The sequence below is a fragment of the Rhincodon typus genome, chromosome 5, assembly GCF_021869965.1.
Source record: "Rhincodon typus isolate 14 chromosome 5, sRhiTyp1.1, whole genome shotgun sequence".
Classification (NCBI taxonomy): Eukaryota; Metazoa; Chordata; class Chondrichthyes; order Orectolobiformes; family Rhincodontidae; genus Rhincodon; species Rhincodon typus.
This window is the reverse complement of record NC_063336.1, coordinates 30,010,279-30,026,696: the sequence shown is the minus strand read 5'-3', so window position 1 is coordinate 30,026,696 and position 16,418 is coordinate 30,010,279. Positions and strand designations below refer to the sequence as shown.

The 16,418-nt window shown below is 38.0% G+C and overlaps 1 protein-coding gene across 6 annotated transcripts in view; it reads left to right on the top strand.

Moving 5' to 3' along the window:
• LOC109934507 (centrosomal protein of 162 kDa-like) overlaps window positions 1-16,418 on the top strand; it is a 59,235-nt gene that overhangs the window by 28,823 nt on the left and 13,994 nt on the right. For all 6 annotated transcript variants that reach the window (XM_048597134.1, XM_048597138.1, XM_048597136.1 and 3 more), the window contains 5 exons: window positions 2,978-3,106; window positions 4,530-4,715; window positions 9,186-9,267; window positions 10,029-10,320; window positions 15,518-15,737. In XM_048597134.1, coding sequence (XP_048453091.1) covers window positions 2,978-3,106; window positions 4,530-4,715; window positions 9,186-9,267; window positions 10,029-10,320; window positions 15,518-15,737 — 909 coding nt within the window. The remainder of the gene's footprint in view (window positions 1-2,977; window positions 3,107-4,529; window positions 4,716-9,185; window positions 9,268-10,028; window positions 10,321-15,517; window positions 15,738-16,418) is intronic.

The following is a 16,418-nucleotide window of genomic DNA, read 5'->3' as shown; positions in this document are numbered from 1 at the left end:
AGCTTATCCACTCGGGTTGCAAAAGCAGTAAGGCAGATGTTTATCTGAAGTGATTAGATTGAGAAGGGTGGGGAGTGTGGGTGCAATGAGACCTGGGCTGTCTTTGTACACCAGTTGCTGATCGTACCCATGCAGGCACAGCAGACGATGAAGAAGGCAAATGGTACATGGGCCTTCAAAATGAGAGGATTGGAGTAGAATGTCTTGCTGCGATTGTACAGGGCTTTGGTAAGACCACATCAGGAGTATGATTTTAGTTTTGTCTCCTGATCTGTGGAGGGAGTGTAATGAAGGTTTATCGGACTGATTCCTGGCATGGCAGGACTGACATATGAAAAGAGACTGGATCAGTTGGGACTATATTCAATGGAATTTAGAAGAATGAGGTGGGGGGACTTTTCTAGAAACCTTTAAAATTCGAACAACACTAGATTTTTCCAATGACCAGGGAGTCCAGAACCAGGTCTCACAGTCTAAGAATACAGAGTAGGCCATTTAGGATGAAGATGATGTGTGGGTTGGTTTGTTCTGTTGCCTGGAGACATGGTTTGTGATGCACGGTTATGCTAACAGTATGCTAACAGGCTGAGGTCATCTTCAAGATTCTACCTTTTCAACCTTGCCCCTCATCTGAGGTTAAGTTAAACTCACTACCAATTGTCTCTCTATGCCTAACAAATATGGTAGAGTTTTTTGAGGAGATGACCAAGTGTTTGGAGGAGGGCAGGGCAGTTGATTTTGTTTATATAGATTTCAGCAAGGCTTTTGATAAGGTCCCACATAGGAAATTGGTAAAGAAGGTGGGATCATGAGATTCCATGTAACGAAGAGAGGCTGGATGAGCTTGGAGCAGAGAAAATTGAAGGAAGACCTGACAGAGGTGTATAAGATTATGAGGGGCATGGACAGGGTGGATGGAAAGCAGCTTAGTTAAAGGGTCAGTAACAAGGGGGCATAATTTTAAAGTGAAAGGCAGGAGGTGTCGAGGGGATTTGAGGAAAAAATTCTTCACCTAGAGGAATGGTGAGTGTCTGTAATGCACTGCCGGGGATGGTAGTTGATACAGGAAAGCTCACAACCTTTAAAATGTCTTTGAATGAATGTTTGAAGTGTCAAAACATCCAAGGCTATGGGCCTAGTGTGGGAAAGCTAATCTAGTGGAGGTAGTATTATATTTTCAGTGGTACAGACTTAATGGACCAAGGGGGTGGCACCTCCTGGTGGCACCTCTTCTGTAATGTATGATTCTATCGTGAGGAGAATTTCTTCACCCAAGAGTGGTGAGTCTGTGGAATTCTCTGCTACAGAAAGTAGCTGATGCCAAAACATTGATTGTTTCAAGAAGACATTAGATAAGGTTCTTCTGGCTAAAGGGATCAAAGGATATGGTGAGAAAGCAGGAACACTTGGATGATCAGCCATAATCAGTCATATTGAATGGTGGAGCAGGCTTGAAGGGGGCGAATAGCCTGCTCATTTTTATTTTATATCATACTATGTTCCAGGTATCAGTTAAGCAGTAGAGAAATTAAAGGATTGAGATATTTAAACACTTAAAAATGCAAGTGATATGAGATTATCGACTGTGATCTTAGAAAAATGCAAATTAAGAGGGATCACAGAAACATAGAATTGCTACAGTGTGGAAGCAGGCAATTCAGCTCATCGAGTCCTCGTCGACCTTTGAAGAGCATCCTACTCAGACCTACTCCTCTGCTCTGTCCCTGTAACCCAGCATTTCCCACGGATAACTCACCTAGCCTGCACGTTCCTGGACACTATGGGCAATTTAGCATAACCCAATCCACCTAATCTGAATTTTTGGATTGTGCGAGGAAACCGGCGCACCCCGAGGAAACCGGCGCACCCAGAGGAAACCCACACAGATGCAGGGAAAATATGCAAACTCCACACAGTGACCCGAGGGTGGAGTTGAACCTGGGTACCTGGCACTGTGAGGCAGCAGTACTAACCATGGAAATTCAGAAAACCTAAAGATCAGATTTGAAATTTAAACAAAAGGACTGACTAAATTCTTAACATGCACCAGCTTCAAAAGCAAAGTGAACAGTTTGGAGGGAGACATGCATAAGTAAAGACTAGGCAAAGTGGGGTTCATCAATCGTAGCAGTAAGCCAAAGGTACTATGTTGGTAGCGTCATCCGCTCATCATGAGATTAAGCAGATAGAAACAATGTTGATACTTCAAGTTGCCATCTGTTTGGCATTCCAACTTCTTCCCAAGGAAAATGGATGTTTCCTAGCTAGGATAACCCAGAATCATTAAGTTTGACTGAAAGTTTATGAAATTTTCACTTTGCCTTAAGTACACACTTGGATGCTGCCAGTTGTATCTAGGCAAATTGATATAGACGAGAAGCAATATGAGCAATTTTCATGTTCATCTCCAACAGTTGGAATGGTTGATCAAGTTTCTGAACTGTTTAATAGTTTTAATTCTGTGGAATGAGAAACCTATGCTCATTGACTGACTATATTGGTTCTCAGACTAACAATACTTTGATCTTAAAACCTATTTTTATTTTCAAATTCATGGCCTTGCCCCTCCCTATCTCTGTAATCTCCGCCAGCTTCAATGCATTCTTATTTAGTTTGATTGCCTATTAATCAACCAGAGCATGACTAAGAATATGGTCTTGAAATCTTTAAGGAATAAGGAAGCTAGAAAATACAACACTTTCCCAGTCTGAGAAGTAAAGGCTTTTGCCACAAGGGTACAAATGAAGTCTGATCTTAATTGCCTTTATTGGAGTCTGGGTTGCTACTTGAAGCCAGATTTTATATCTGTAGGTTATCAACAAGCTTGATGACGAGAAAAGATTTTGTTTGAAAACTTTTCATGGAATGTGAAAAGTATTGTAGAATTAAAATTATTTTTGAATTTTTTTTCTTTTTTTGTAACTTAACATGATTTTGTTGTGTCAGATATATAATTATCTGTTCTTGTCATTTATAGTTGTCCTGCTAGATTCACTAGATTCAACTCTAGATGCACAAAAGTTGGAGGATGACCAATCTATGATAAAACCTACCACAGAAGAAAATCCTGGACAGCAAGGCCAAGCATCTCAAATGTATACCACAAGTAAGTAATATATGATTATGATCCGATCTACTGTCTACACAACAAAAGAAAATCATTATATCAATTGGTATTTTAAAAAGTACATAGATTTTTGCTCAACCTGCATGTAATGGTTTAGGCAGGGTGCTGCTGCAGCAGGTGGCGGGGTGAGGAAGGGAAGAAAGAAAGCAGCTTCTGCACTCCAGACCTGAACGTCCTTGTGCTTTATGCATGATCAAGAATCAGCTTGCTTGAGGAAAACATCCATCTTCCTTGGGAAGAAGTTGGGATGCCAAACAGATGGCAACTTGAAGTATCAAAGTTATTTCTATCTGTTTACATGAATACCCATGACTGAAATTCAACCTTGAGTAAACGTTATCATCGAATCAAGGTATAGTCAGCGATCTTATGAATATCTATTGGTGTTCATTCGTATATACTTTTAGGAAAGGACTATTAGATTATATAATGAGACTGGACTATAGTTAATGTATACAGTATCTTAGAAATAACAACAGGATCATGCCTCTACTAGAAGTTCACCTTCACAGGGCTAGCTAAGCTCCAGATCGAAGTAATCATCATATTAAGTTTCCATTAATTGTACCCTTTTGCAAGCTTTCAAGGAAGTTCCCCAAGGTGCATGTTTTATGTTGCTTTGGAACTGATTACCATTATAACAAGTAAATTGTAACTTCTAAATTATTTTCAGCCATTTTAATGGTTATTCACAGGTGCATAGGAAATTGATTAAAATACGTATTTGTTTGTGATGAACACAATTTCTCTCTAATGCTGCAACACTGTTAAATATATATTGAGAAATGTTGAGTGTAAATCTTTTTTAACTTGCTTGCTTACATATTAATGCCTCCCTATTTCTACATATTATTGTGAGAAGCGTTTTAAACAAATTCAATGCATTTTTTTTAAAACAAATCAGCCTGACCTTAACACCGAAGGTACCTTACGGACTGTATTATTTTATGATTCTATGACCGAACAACAGATTAGCAAAAAAACAAATCAACCACGGATGAAACACTTTAATATTGCATATTCATGGTCATAAATACTCAAATACTTACATAAACACTTACCAAATTTGGTTTGCACAATGACATAATAATCTCAAGCTATTCCACAGGTTACATTTTTTAATACAAAATGCTGCATCAGCTTACTTTGTTAGATAATCTGTTAATTGTTGATTGATAGGACAGTTGGGAATATAGAAAGTCATGCCTGGCAAAAGTACAGTACTTGGGAACAGAAGATCTTTTATCTGTTTTAAAGTTGCATACACTTATGATTAGCTAAAATTGGTGTTATCAAATATTCTGTTAAACAGAGTAACCAACATGGCATTAGATTTTGAAATCAATATAAGCATTATCTTGTAAATTTTGAAAAGTTTTGCGGCTTTTTATTTTCTCGACAGGTATTTCCTATGAACAAACCAATAGTGATATTGAGGCCTTGCATCAAGCATATTGTGACATTGATCAATCTCTGGAAGCCACAGATGTAGTGCAAAGTATAAGAAATCGAAAAATCATCAATTTTGTTCAAGATCTTCAGAGCCCTGTTACGAACTTAACAAGGAATGTTTCTATGGGAGAATCCGGTAAGCATTAAATTGAGTTAGAACTTGAGATTTTCACATTGCTGTGTGAAATCACAAATCCTAATTGAGTTAATTCATAAGTGGTAAGTATAATCACATAGATACAATGCTTTCAATTTTTAACTCCTGTAAATAGTAAGAAATGATTCAAATATTTACCAGAAGCCAGACATTTTGTAATCAGGAATGTATAAAATATTCAAATCTGATAACCGTATAATCTACAATTCAAACTTTTTTATTGCATTGGAGAAAGTCTTTGTCACATGCAATGTTTCTATGTAATAGACATACAAAGAAATGCATGCAGTTACCATTTTGCTTTTGTTCTGGATAGAGCTGTAGCCTTTATCAAAACTATGGAACCTGATTCTACAAATTGTAAAGGAAAACTCAAGATCTTTAGAGATTTCTAGTCGTGTGCATTGTCCTTGCTGATTCAGTAATTGATATTGTGAATAAGGTTCTCCACATGAAAGAGTTCCTAAAAAAAACCCTATTTGTTTCCTGTTGTGACTAATTATTCTGCTTGCTATCTAAAAGCTATTGTAAATCTCTTTTCACATACAGTTTAAAAAAAAGTCACAAATTACAAATATTATTCTTGGGCTAAACTGCATAGTGTTCATTAAGGATGTAAATTAATAGTACTGCAAGCCACATATCAAAATTTATGAAAAGCCAAAGGTGAGTCATATTGTAGCTGGCAGCATACCTTTACACATAAAAATTGAGGGATTAAATGAAATGATAAAACTGGCAAATGGATTTCAATGTTGGGAAATATGAGATCAATCATTTAAGACCTAAAAGGGACAGAAAAGGGCATTTTCTGTGTGGTGAAATTGTTCCTTGTTCATTGTTTAAAGAGACTTTGGGTTTCAGGTATATAGATCATTAAAATGTCGTAAACATGCAGAGATAATTAATAAGAAGATAATAGAAGGCCCAGGAGTGCCAGCATACAAGAAGGTAGAAACATTCGAAATGAAGGAATTGCAACGTAGGTTTACCAGAATGATATCTGGACCTCAACGGCGAAGAATAGCAGAACATAAAAACATAAGAAACAGATGCAGGTAGAGATGATGGATGTTGGAGCAGATTTGATGGCTTCTATTATGATCAAGGCTGATGTTCGGCTTCAACTGCATTCTCCCATCGACTTCCTCTATCTCTTCGTTCCCTGAGCGGGCAAAAATATGCCTACTGATGGAACATCTGCAACCTTCTGGGATACAGAATTCCAAAGGTTTACCACCCACGGACTTAAGAAATTCCTTATTATCTCAATGCTAAATAATTGACCCCTTATCCCAAAACTGCATCCCATCATTCTAGATTCCCTAGGCAGCAGGAAGAACCTCTCGGTATCGACTCTGTCAATTCACGCCAAATCTTGAATGTTTCAATTAGATCATCTCTCACTTTTCAAACTACAGAGAATATAAGTTAAAATTACTTGGCTTCTCATCATAGGAAAACCCTGTCCTCCCAGGGATCTTTTCAGTGAAATTTTGTTGCACAGCCTCCAATTAAGGTGTATCCTTTATGATCCCCATGGGGGACTGTAAAGTAAGATTACCACATCATTTACTGAGCCCAAAATGAAGATATTACCAGCAAGATTTCACACTCATTTTGAAACTCGATTGATTTGATTTAAAATAAATCAAATGTGAACTAACAAGCAAATGACACTTCAAATAAAATTGAAGATTTCACGTTAAATAGTTGATCAAGCGAATTTGTGTCTTATGCGGCCGCAGGTGTTTGTATCACACTCTGCCTAAACAGGTCACGCTTTAGTTAGATTTCCACGGGATACTATCCTTATTCACACAGGGTAATTCAAGAGTCCTATCTGGTAACAATATTTACCTTAAAGTTTCGTGGTTAATACTTAAGGCACACTTGTACATGTCTTCTTTCTCTTGGGTCACAACACTACCAAATGGTATAGCTCTCCTGAGTTCTTTTTGAACCGGTGAGAAAAATAACACCCTACTTCACAATTTGGTCACTTCTGCAAAAAGAACCAGCTCTTTAGCATCTCCAAACTGTTGACATATCTTTCTAGCCTTTAGATTTTTATAGAAAGCACGCAAAACTGCTGCTAACTCCTTTTCAGCCAAACCAGAAAATTTTACATCTTGCTGAGAGATTTGTTTCTCTGCATAATAATTGCGATCCTGGTGTTGTCTCTGTCTGCTTTCTCTTTCTGTTTGTGTATATGCACCAATTGCTTTCACCCTCCAACTCCTCTGCTCATAGTTTTTGTTTGTGTTTCCAGCCACACAACTTCTTTCTTACCTTTCTCTCTGTTGGTCTGCTTTCAGGTCAAGGGTCGCAGTTCACGTGGGCCAGAATTTCTTATTATCCAAGGAGGGATTCCTTTACAATTGATGCAATTTCTGTTTTGAGCTTTTTTGAAAATAATTAAGATTTTCCTTTTTTCTAAAGAAATTTTTAAACCATTTTAAAGAAATTATGAATTTTCCTTATTTTACTGTTTCCATGTCAAAGATTGTTACGTTACGTCATTGAAGGTTTTACTAACAATAACCAAATCTGCATTGTGATCATCCACTACTTCCTTCAAATGGAAAAATGGAGAATACCACACAGATCTAGTGAAATACAAATGCATTGTTTCTCAGATGCCCAGCAATTAACCCAACTGGTGTTTAGTCATATCTTGCTTTTAATTTCAACATATTTTAAAATTTAATGAAAATGTTCATTACTGCTTGTGCAATTAGGACAGAGCACTAAGATTAGACGGGTAGTTGAAATTATTTAACTAGAGAGTCCAATCCTTTAAGTTTAAATTAGATTGACAGCTTGGTCCACACACTATTGCTTTTGCCACTGAGTCAGAAAATCAAGTGTTCAGGCTTTCTTCAAATATTTGATATAAGACAGTATAGACTGGCACTTTATTGTGGGACTGTGATGGTAATATGTTATCAATTCAATGAGCAGTCACCTTCAAAACATCAGCTGAATGCCAAGATCTCATGGTGCTGTTTGAAGAAATTTTTGAAATTCACCAGTATCTTGGCAACATTTCTCCATCAATGACCTAAAACAAGTCAATTCGTTTATCATTTACCTTATTTGCTGATACAATATATATATATAAATAAACAAGACAGTCAAGTTGCAAGGCTGGTACAATGAAATAAGGTAAATGATAATCCTAATATTTTGTTTCAAATTGTTGATTGATGGAGAAATGTTGCCAAGATACTGAATAAATTCTGTTCAGTTGCCCCAGTTCAAGAACACTGTTCTCATATTAGGTGCTGGCTTAACCTGAGGGTCACTACATCGCAGGCAAGGGGAGAGGTTGAGGAGGAGTGTCATTCACGGTAACCTTATCTAGCGTGAAAATTTAACTTGTGCTGTTGGCATCTCTCTGCATTATGACTGAGCCATCCTGCCAAATGAGCTAATGACCCAAATAGAAGGATGTAGCCAGGTTAAGTGAGTGGGCAAAAAATTGCCAGATGGAATATAATATGGGAAAATGTGAAGTTTTGCAATTTGAAAGGAAGAATAGAGGAGCTGAATATTATTTAAATAGAGAAAGCTTACATAAAGCTTCAGCACATTTTGGGATCCTTGTGTATTAGCACATAAAAGTTAGATCTGAATTCAGCAGCCTATAGGGAAGACCATTGGTATGTTGGCTTTTATATTTAAAGAAATGAGATATTAAAAAAAGGGATGTACCTGGAATACTGTGAATAGTATTGACAGTATCCCTTTCTAAGCAAAGATATACCAGGATTGGACACACTGATTCAGTCAGTTGATTCCTGAGATGGAGTGATTGCTGAGTAGTTTGGTCTGTACCCAGTGGAGTTTAGAATGCGAGGTGACCTCATTGCAACGTATAAGATTCTCCGGGGGCTTCAGAGGGAGATGCAGAGAGGTTGTTTCCCTAGGATCAGAGACAGCATCTCAAAGTAAGGGATCATTCTTTAAGACAGAAATGAGGAGGAATTTCTTCTGAGGGTTGTGAATCTGTGGAATTCTTTACTTCAGAAGGCTGTAAAGACTAGGTCATTATGTAAGGTAATCAAGGGTTCTGGAGAAAAGGCAGTAAAGTGGATTTCAAGATTAACAGATCAGCTGTGATCTCATTGAATGGCAAAACAGACACACTAGTCTGAATGGTCTACTCCTGCACTTACATTTTATGATCTTGTGAACATGGTGATTGTACTCAAGAAGTAGATTCATTGAGTTGTTTTGGGATGCTCTAAGCAGGTTAAAGATGCTACATAGGTTGTTTCTCAAAAATATAATAAAATCTGAAATGACTAAGAAATTAAAAGGGGAGGATCAAAAGGTATATGATGTTCGAACATCTAAGCAAATGCTACATCTCTGAATAAATGTGGTGACTTTCTCCCTTTACATAGTCAAAAATTACCAATTAATCTGCACTTTCTTTTATAGATTTGCTCACTGTCGAAGAACTAATGAAACCTATTAAAGCTGGCGATCTTGTTCCAGGAGGATATGATTCACATTCAATAAGGTATTGTAGTTTGTTCAGTCATACAGTGTTAAAAGCAAATAGTAATAATGTATTACCTTTAATATACCACATGTGCTATGCTTTGCTGAAATGATGCATCACATGTAGAATATTTTAATGGAGGTTAGCATGATCCTTCTTCAGAGACTCTGACTCCCAGGTTACAAAAGATTTGGATTTGTTGATAATAAGTTGGCTTCACCATTCACTTGAATAATGCAACTCACATTAAGGACAGGGGAAAGGGTGATAATAGAATAAATCATTATCTTCCATTTAATTAAAGCCAGAAGAATTTACTGGAACTGTATATGTCCTTGCAATTTTTTTCCATGTGTTTGCCACTTTTTGTTAAATTTGCACCGTTCATTTTCTCATTTGCGACCATGACTACAGTGCTTCAGTTGTGAAGTGCCATTAGTACTGGGGCAGATTTATCTTATCACTCTGTAGCACTGCGTTTGATTATAATTGCATGCTGGAGAAGATCCCCACTTGAAATGGGAACATGCCTGACTGAAATGCTGGTAAATGTAATATATATTCACAGAATTTTCTACATCTGTTTCAGATTTTCCATTTTTTTAATCAAATAGGCTTGGTGTTATTAAGAAATTTCTAAATGAAAAGAGACTATTTAGCCAATGATACTTCTTTTGATGTAAGAGATCTGTCGTAAATCTGGTAATTTAAATTTGGTTAGGAATTTTTTTCCAAAATACACCAAGTGTTGGACTTTTCATTATTTTCCCCTTCTGCAGTAAAAATGCACAGCAGGACTGTGAAGCAACAGAAATATTCAGAAAAAGGTTGGCTAAGGACACCTACAGTGCTGTGCCTTCTGAGTTGCAGCTTGATTCCAATCACTTATCTGGAAGACAAAGCACGTATAAAGAGTTACCTGAAAAATTATTCAAGGAAAACGAGAGCTGCATGAGTAGAATTTGTGATGAAGATGTGGAAGCGTTATCTAATGAAGTTAAATATGATCCTGCAATCAAACGCAATGTCTCTGTTTCTACTTCACAAAATGTTCCTCACCAAGATGATCGGGTATGTGTAATTAATTTGTGCAATACAAGCATTTAATTTGGATGCATTTTAATTATTGGATATTCCTGGGTACTCTCAGCAATATGGTGTGTTTTAAGATAATTTATATTAATTTATTTTATGTTTATTAGCATGACATAACCCTTTGCAAAAATGTTAATGTTCACCCCTTGACCGTATTGCCAAAAAGACACACTTTTATTTTGTATATCATACTCTGTTCTAATGCCAAGTTTGTCAGAGGTGGTTAATGAGAATTGAATTTGTTAGAGTTAAATACTGTTGATAGTTTACTATGTTGCCAGTATCAGGCGTAGTTACCACACGTTGTCCATGACTGTGAGCATTTACAGCAGAGAAGGAGGCCACTTGGACCATCATGTCTACACCAGGCAATAAAGATCTGACTACACAAATCCCATTTTACAGCTTGTGGCTTATAGCCCTGGAAGCTATGGCAGCATAAGTGAATATCTAAATCCTGCTTATGTGTTCTGAGAGTTACTAAGTCAACCACCCTTTCCGGCAGACTTCCATACCCTCTGAGTGAAAGAAATCTCCTCAACTCTCCTCTTAGCCTTCTACCTGCTTGCTTAAATGTATGCCCCTGGTTATTGATCCTTCTACTAATGGAAAAAGGGCCTTCCTATCCACCTTGTGCCCCTCAATCTTGTACAACTTTATCTGGTCCCCACTCAACCTATGCTGCTCCAAGGGAAAAAAACCCTGATAGCTCAGACTCTCCAGCCCAGGCAGCATCCTGATAAATGTCCTGTGTGCCCTTTCTAGTACGAGCACATCTTTCTTGCACTGTAATATAAGATTTACCAGCTGAACTATAATTTGTAATCTCTTGTTCATCATTTCTCAATAATTGAATTTTTATAAAACTGATAAAAATGGAAAATTAAGCATGAGACTATATAGATGACCTTCCTATATTTATAAATATACTTGGGATGCTTTTGAATATTAACATATGCAAACCTCTAAGATAATATCTGTCTTTTATGATTATTTTGAATTTAGAAATGCCTTGTTCCTTGCCATGTATTGATGTAGCCAAATGCTTCACAGCAATCTGTTCAAAGTAGGCAATGAATAAAGTACTCCTACAAGAATGATGTGTATCACATTTAGTAAGCATTGAACAGCAAGAGAATGAGAGTACAGGATCAAAGTCTTTCTATGGCTGACTATAGTCTTGGTGAGACATACCTGGAGTATTGTGTACAGTTTTGGTCTCCTTGCTGAGGAAGGATATGTCTCTTCTTTCTCTCATTTTGGAGAGAGAGCAAAACATGGGGCAAAGAAGTGAAGGAGACTCTCCAGCTACATTGGTTGCATTGGAGATGGCATGTACATCTGTGTACATCTCTGCATGCTTGGTTATGAGATTGTAGACAAATCTTCTCAAACTTTAAATACTCGATTATCAATGATGAGAGCCTGTCCGCTCCCTTCAGAAAATGGTTCTAGAACTTTGACCCAGCAATAGTAATGGAATGGTGATATAAGTTCCAAACCAGGATAATGTGTGGCTTGGATAGCTACTGTTAGTGGGGTTAATATTCCCAAGCTTCTGCTGTCATTATCCTTCTAGGTGGCACAGGTTAGAGGTTTGGAAGGTTGTATCAAAGAAGCCTAGGAAATGGAACACACTGCTGGCACTATACATTGGTTGTGAAGGGAATGGCTGTTGAAGATGTTGCATCAGTTGCCAATTCTCCGAATATCATTGAACGTCGTTGGAGATTGGCATTGCCTGGCACTAATATGATGTGAGTGGTATTTGCCACTTTATCAGTCAAAGAGAGAAAAGATATAGCTTGCAAAGGGTTCTTGTGGTTCATGGTAGTGTCCTTCCTTCTGGGCCACAACATCTCAGATCACATTCCACCAGTTTCAGGCATGTGTGGCATATCCGAACCGTTTAATTTTTGTGCAATTATAAATAATTTTAATCAATGAGAGAATGTTAGCTAGGAATGTAAAAAATGGATAGCAAGAATTTTTACAGGCATAGAAATAGGAAAAGATTAAGTAAAGTGAGAGTTGGTCCTCTAGAGAGTTAGAATGGGGAGTTAATAAGGCTGATCAAGATGGTGGATAAGTTGCCAGTCAATGGTAATTCTACTAAACATCATCAGATGATGATTAGATTCTGAAGATGAGCATTGCCTGGCACTTGTATGATGCTTGCCACTTTCTCAGCCCAAGGTAGAAAATATATTTCTGGGTAAAGGACTCTTGTGGCACAAGGTAGTGTCCCTCATATAGCATCTCTACTATACAGAAAGAGGCTATTTGGCCCGGTGAGTCTGCACTGACTCTCTAAAGAGGATCCCACTTGGATCCAGCACTCCCCACCCTATCCCTGTTACCCCACATTTGCTATGGTCAATCCACCTAACCTGCACATCTTTGGGATAGTAGGAACTGCCGATACTGGAGAATCTGAGATAACCAGGTGTAGAGCTGGATGAACACAACAGGCCAGGCGGCATCAGAGGAGCAGGAAAGCTGACATTTCGGGTCTGGACCCTTCTTCAGACATGGGGGAGGGGAAGGGGACTCTGAAATAAATAGAGAGGGGGGGGAAGGCAATGATGGAAGGTGGATAATGGAGCAGATAGGTGGAGAGAAGACGGGCATGTCAAGGAGGCGGGGATGAGGCTGGTAAGTAGGAGGTGGGGGTGGGGGTTGGTCAGTGAGGTGGGAGGAGCGGATAGGTGGGAGAAAAGATGGACAGGTCAAGGAGGCGGCGATGAGCTGGGCTGGTTTTGGGATGAAGTTGGGGGTGGGGAGATTTTGAAGCTTGTGAAGTCCACATTGAAACCATTGGGCTGCAGGGTTCCCAAGCGAAATATGAGGTGCTGTTTCTGCAGCCTTCGGGTGGCATCGTAGCACTGGAGGAGGCCCAGGATGGACATGTCATCCAAGGAGTGGGAGGGGGAGTTGAAGTGGTTCGCAACTGGGAGGTGCAGTTGTTTGTCACGAACTGAGTGTAGGTGTTCCACAAAACGGTCTCCAAGCCTCCGCTTGGTTTCCCCGATGTAGAGGAGGCTTGGAACAAGGGATACAATATACCACATTAGCAGATGTGCAGGTGAACATCTGTTTAATGTGGAAGGTTTTCTTGGGGCCTGGGATGGGTGTGAGCAGGGAAGTGTAGGGGCAGGTGTAGCACTTCCTGCAGAAGGGTCACCGGACCCGAAACGTTAACTCTGTTTTTTCCTTCTCAGATGCTGCCAGATAGAAATAAGGATGTTATACTTCAGTTAATCAGGGCATTGGAAAACCACATCTTGTATGCTGTATGTAGTTTTGGCCTTGTTTATTTAAAGAAGAATATAAATACATTGGAGGCAGTTCATAGAAGATTTACTAGCTTGACATCTGGAATGAGTAGGTTGTCTTAAAAGAAGAGATTAGACAGGTTGGGCTTGTTTCCACTGGAATTTAAAAGTATGAGGAAGAGTAAAGATTTGTAGCTTAATGAGAGTGCGAAATATTAGATTAGTAAATTTATATGTTTTAAATGTCACTTATTTCCTGCACGTTCCCATATTGCTCATTTTTGGCTGTAACTTGACCAGTAATCTTTTCTCTTGTAATGAATGAATAACAAATGCACATTTATGGAGTGAACATACAAATGTACAATTAGAAGCAAGAGTAGCCTGCTTCACTATTTTATGGGTGATCTATTTGTAACCTCAACTCCACATTCCCACCAACCCCTGGTAACCAATGTGTCCACTAACTCACTAGTAGTTACTTTGAAGATTCTGGAATGAAATTCATCAGGATCCAGGGATTTGTCATCACACACCTCCAATGGTTGCTCAGTATCACTTCCCTGGTGATTCTAATTTTCTTTAGTTCCTCATTTCCACGTCCCAAATTGCAGCTGTTTCTTGAATATTCATTTGCATTCGTGTCCACTGTAGAGGATACAATGTACATGTTCAGTTCGCCTGTTATCTCCTCCTTTTTTCATTACTAATTGCCAGACTCCCATTCTATAAGACCAATGTGCACTTTAGTAAATCATCTCGTCTTTAAATTCTTACTCCTGGTTTTATACTTTATATTTTCCCTCTTTATTAATCTTTTAGTCTTTCTTTGCTTTATATTCTACCCAATCCTCTGACCCACCACCTATCTTTGTGCTGTTACAGTGTATGCATTTTAGTTGAGTTTATTGCTATCTTTAATTGTTGGATGATGGATCCTTGCCTTGAATCGACTGTATTGGATTTGACTCCTCTTGAAGTGAAAGCCTTTGAGATTATTCAAAGTATGTAAAGCAATCTCCAGCACATCATGAACAAAGTCTTTTACGTAGACACCCCAGCTGTGAAGTTTGAATACTTTGTATGTTTCTAGGGTGACATATTTCTATGTTTATAATTAAACCTCTTCAATTACCACCATGTTCTTGCCTTGCTTTGACTGTGAGGTGTTCAGGAAGCCTGGGAAACGCATCAATTTACAGTTAAATTCACGTGCACATTAATATCACTATTAATTGGTAGTAAAATCCGAAAGAGTTGCAGATTCAGTAAATCAGAGATAAAAATAGAGAAATTGCTGGAAAAGCTCAGCAGGTCTGGCTGTGACTGTGGAGAGAAATTAGAGTTAACGTTTTGGGTTGAGTGACCCTTCCTCAGAACCCGAAACGTTAACTCTGAATTCTCTCCATAAACGCTGCCAGACCTGCTGAGCTTTTCCAGCAATGATTGACAGTAGTTGCTTGCATACGGCCTAACACACTGCAGTTAAATGTGAAAGTCAGCATTTTGCAGCCAGTGTCCTGACAGAGTCAATTTCCCTAATTTTAATGCCCTTGGCATGTTTTCAAACCAATGCATCCCTGCATATTCAAATTCAGGCCTTATTTTTTTGTATTAGCCAAAGAAAGGCTGTGAGATCTCCTTGGCTCACTCAGCTGCACAGCAGTTGTTTTTTAGAAATATTGTTTTATATTTGAATCAGCTTAATTTAAAGATTTATTTCAGCTTTACTTCTTGCCAGATGTTCTGGTCAACAGATTAGATTCTAGTTGTTAAATTGCCTTTCGGCAAACTAAATGATTTATTCTAACAATGCTTCACCTCTACTTGCGCACATTCATGTATGTTTGTTTCTTATTTGAGATATTACAATTCTTCATATTATTATCAATACACAGATTTCATCAAAGACGAGAAGCCCTAAAGTTAAAATCAAACCCTTTGGTGGGAGCTATGCATTTGTCAAGAGTTCAGGATATGGCAAAATGAGTCAATCAAAGAAAGAATCCTTTGGTGATGGTGAAAAACAAACTCATCAGAGTCCACAAAAGCAAACTGCATCTATTAAGAGTTTTAAAGCCAGATCCCCATCTGAGCATACAAAAAACAAATCAAAAGGTAAAGTTTTACTAAAAATAAAAACCATTTTTAAAAAGATGAGTATTGATGGTAAGCCAGCATGTAGTGTTTTTCCTTGGTTTGCCTTGAAAAGATTGTTCAATTTCTGCAGTCTGCCTCATAAAGGTATCCCTGAATTGCTGTTGGTAAGTTTCAGGATTTTGATTTGGCAATGTAGAAGTACCAATGACCAAGTTTGTTTTTTTTTAATTTTGAAGGGTTTTGTGGAGTAATATTTTGTCTGAGGAGTTATGTCATCACAAAAGTTATCAAGTTGCCTAACCAACTGCTACTCAGGACAAAAGCAATTCACACCAAGTTACTTCAAGAACAGAAAAATAAAACTATTTGTCATAATACCTTTAACAAGAACAGTGAAGAAAGGATTTCAAATTAGTGCAATTTCAACTACTTCAAAAACCCAAGTGTGGATACACGCAATCATGATTAAGACCGACAAAAGACAAATGGTTTAACACATGTACTGTGGGTTGAAAAAAGAATACAAACAAAGTAAATAAATTTCCAAAGGTCAAAAATCCAGACCACAAAGTGGAAAGTTATTTTTCCAACAATCCTTTTGATTTTTGCAACAATGATGATATGTTTTAAGGTGATTCAATGATTGATCAGATGAACTTGGGTCTTTTCTTGCATAAATTCTATCAGTATGCTCTGGAG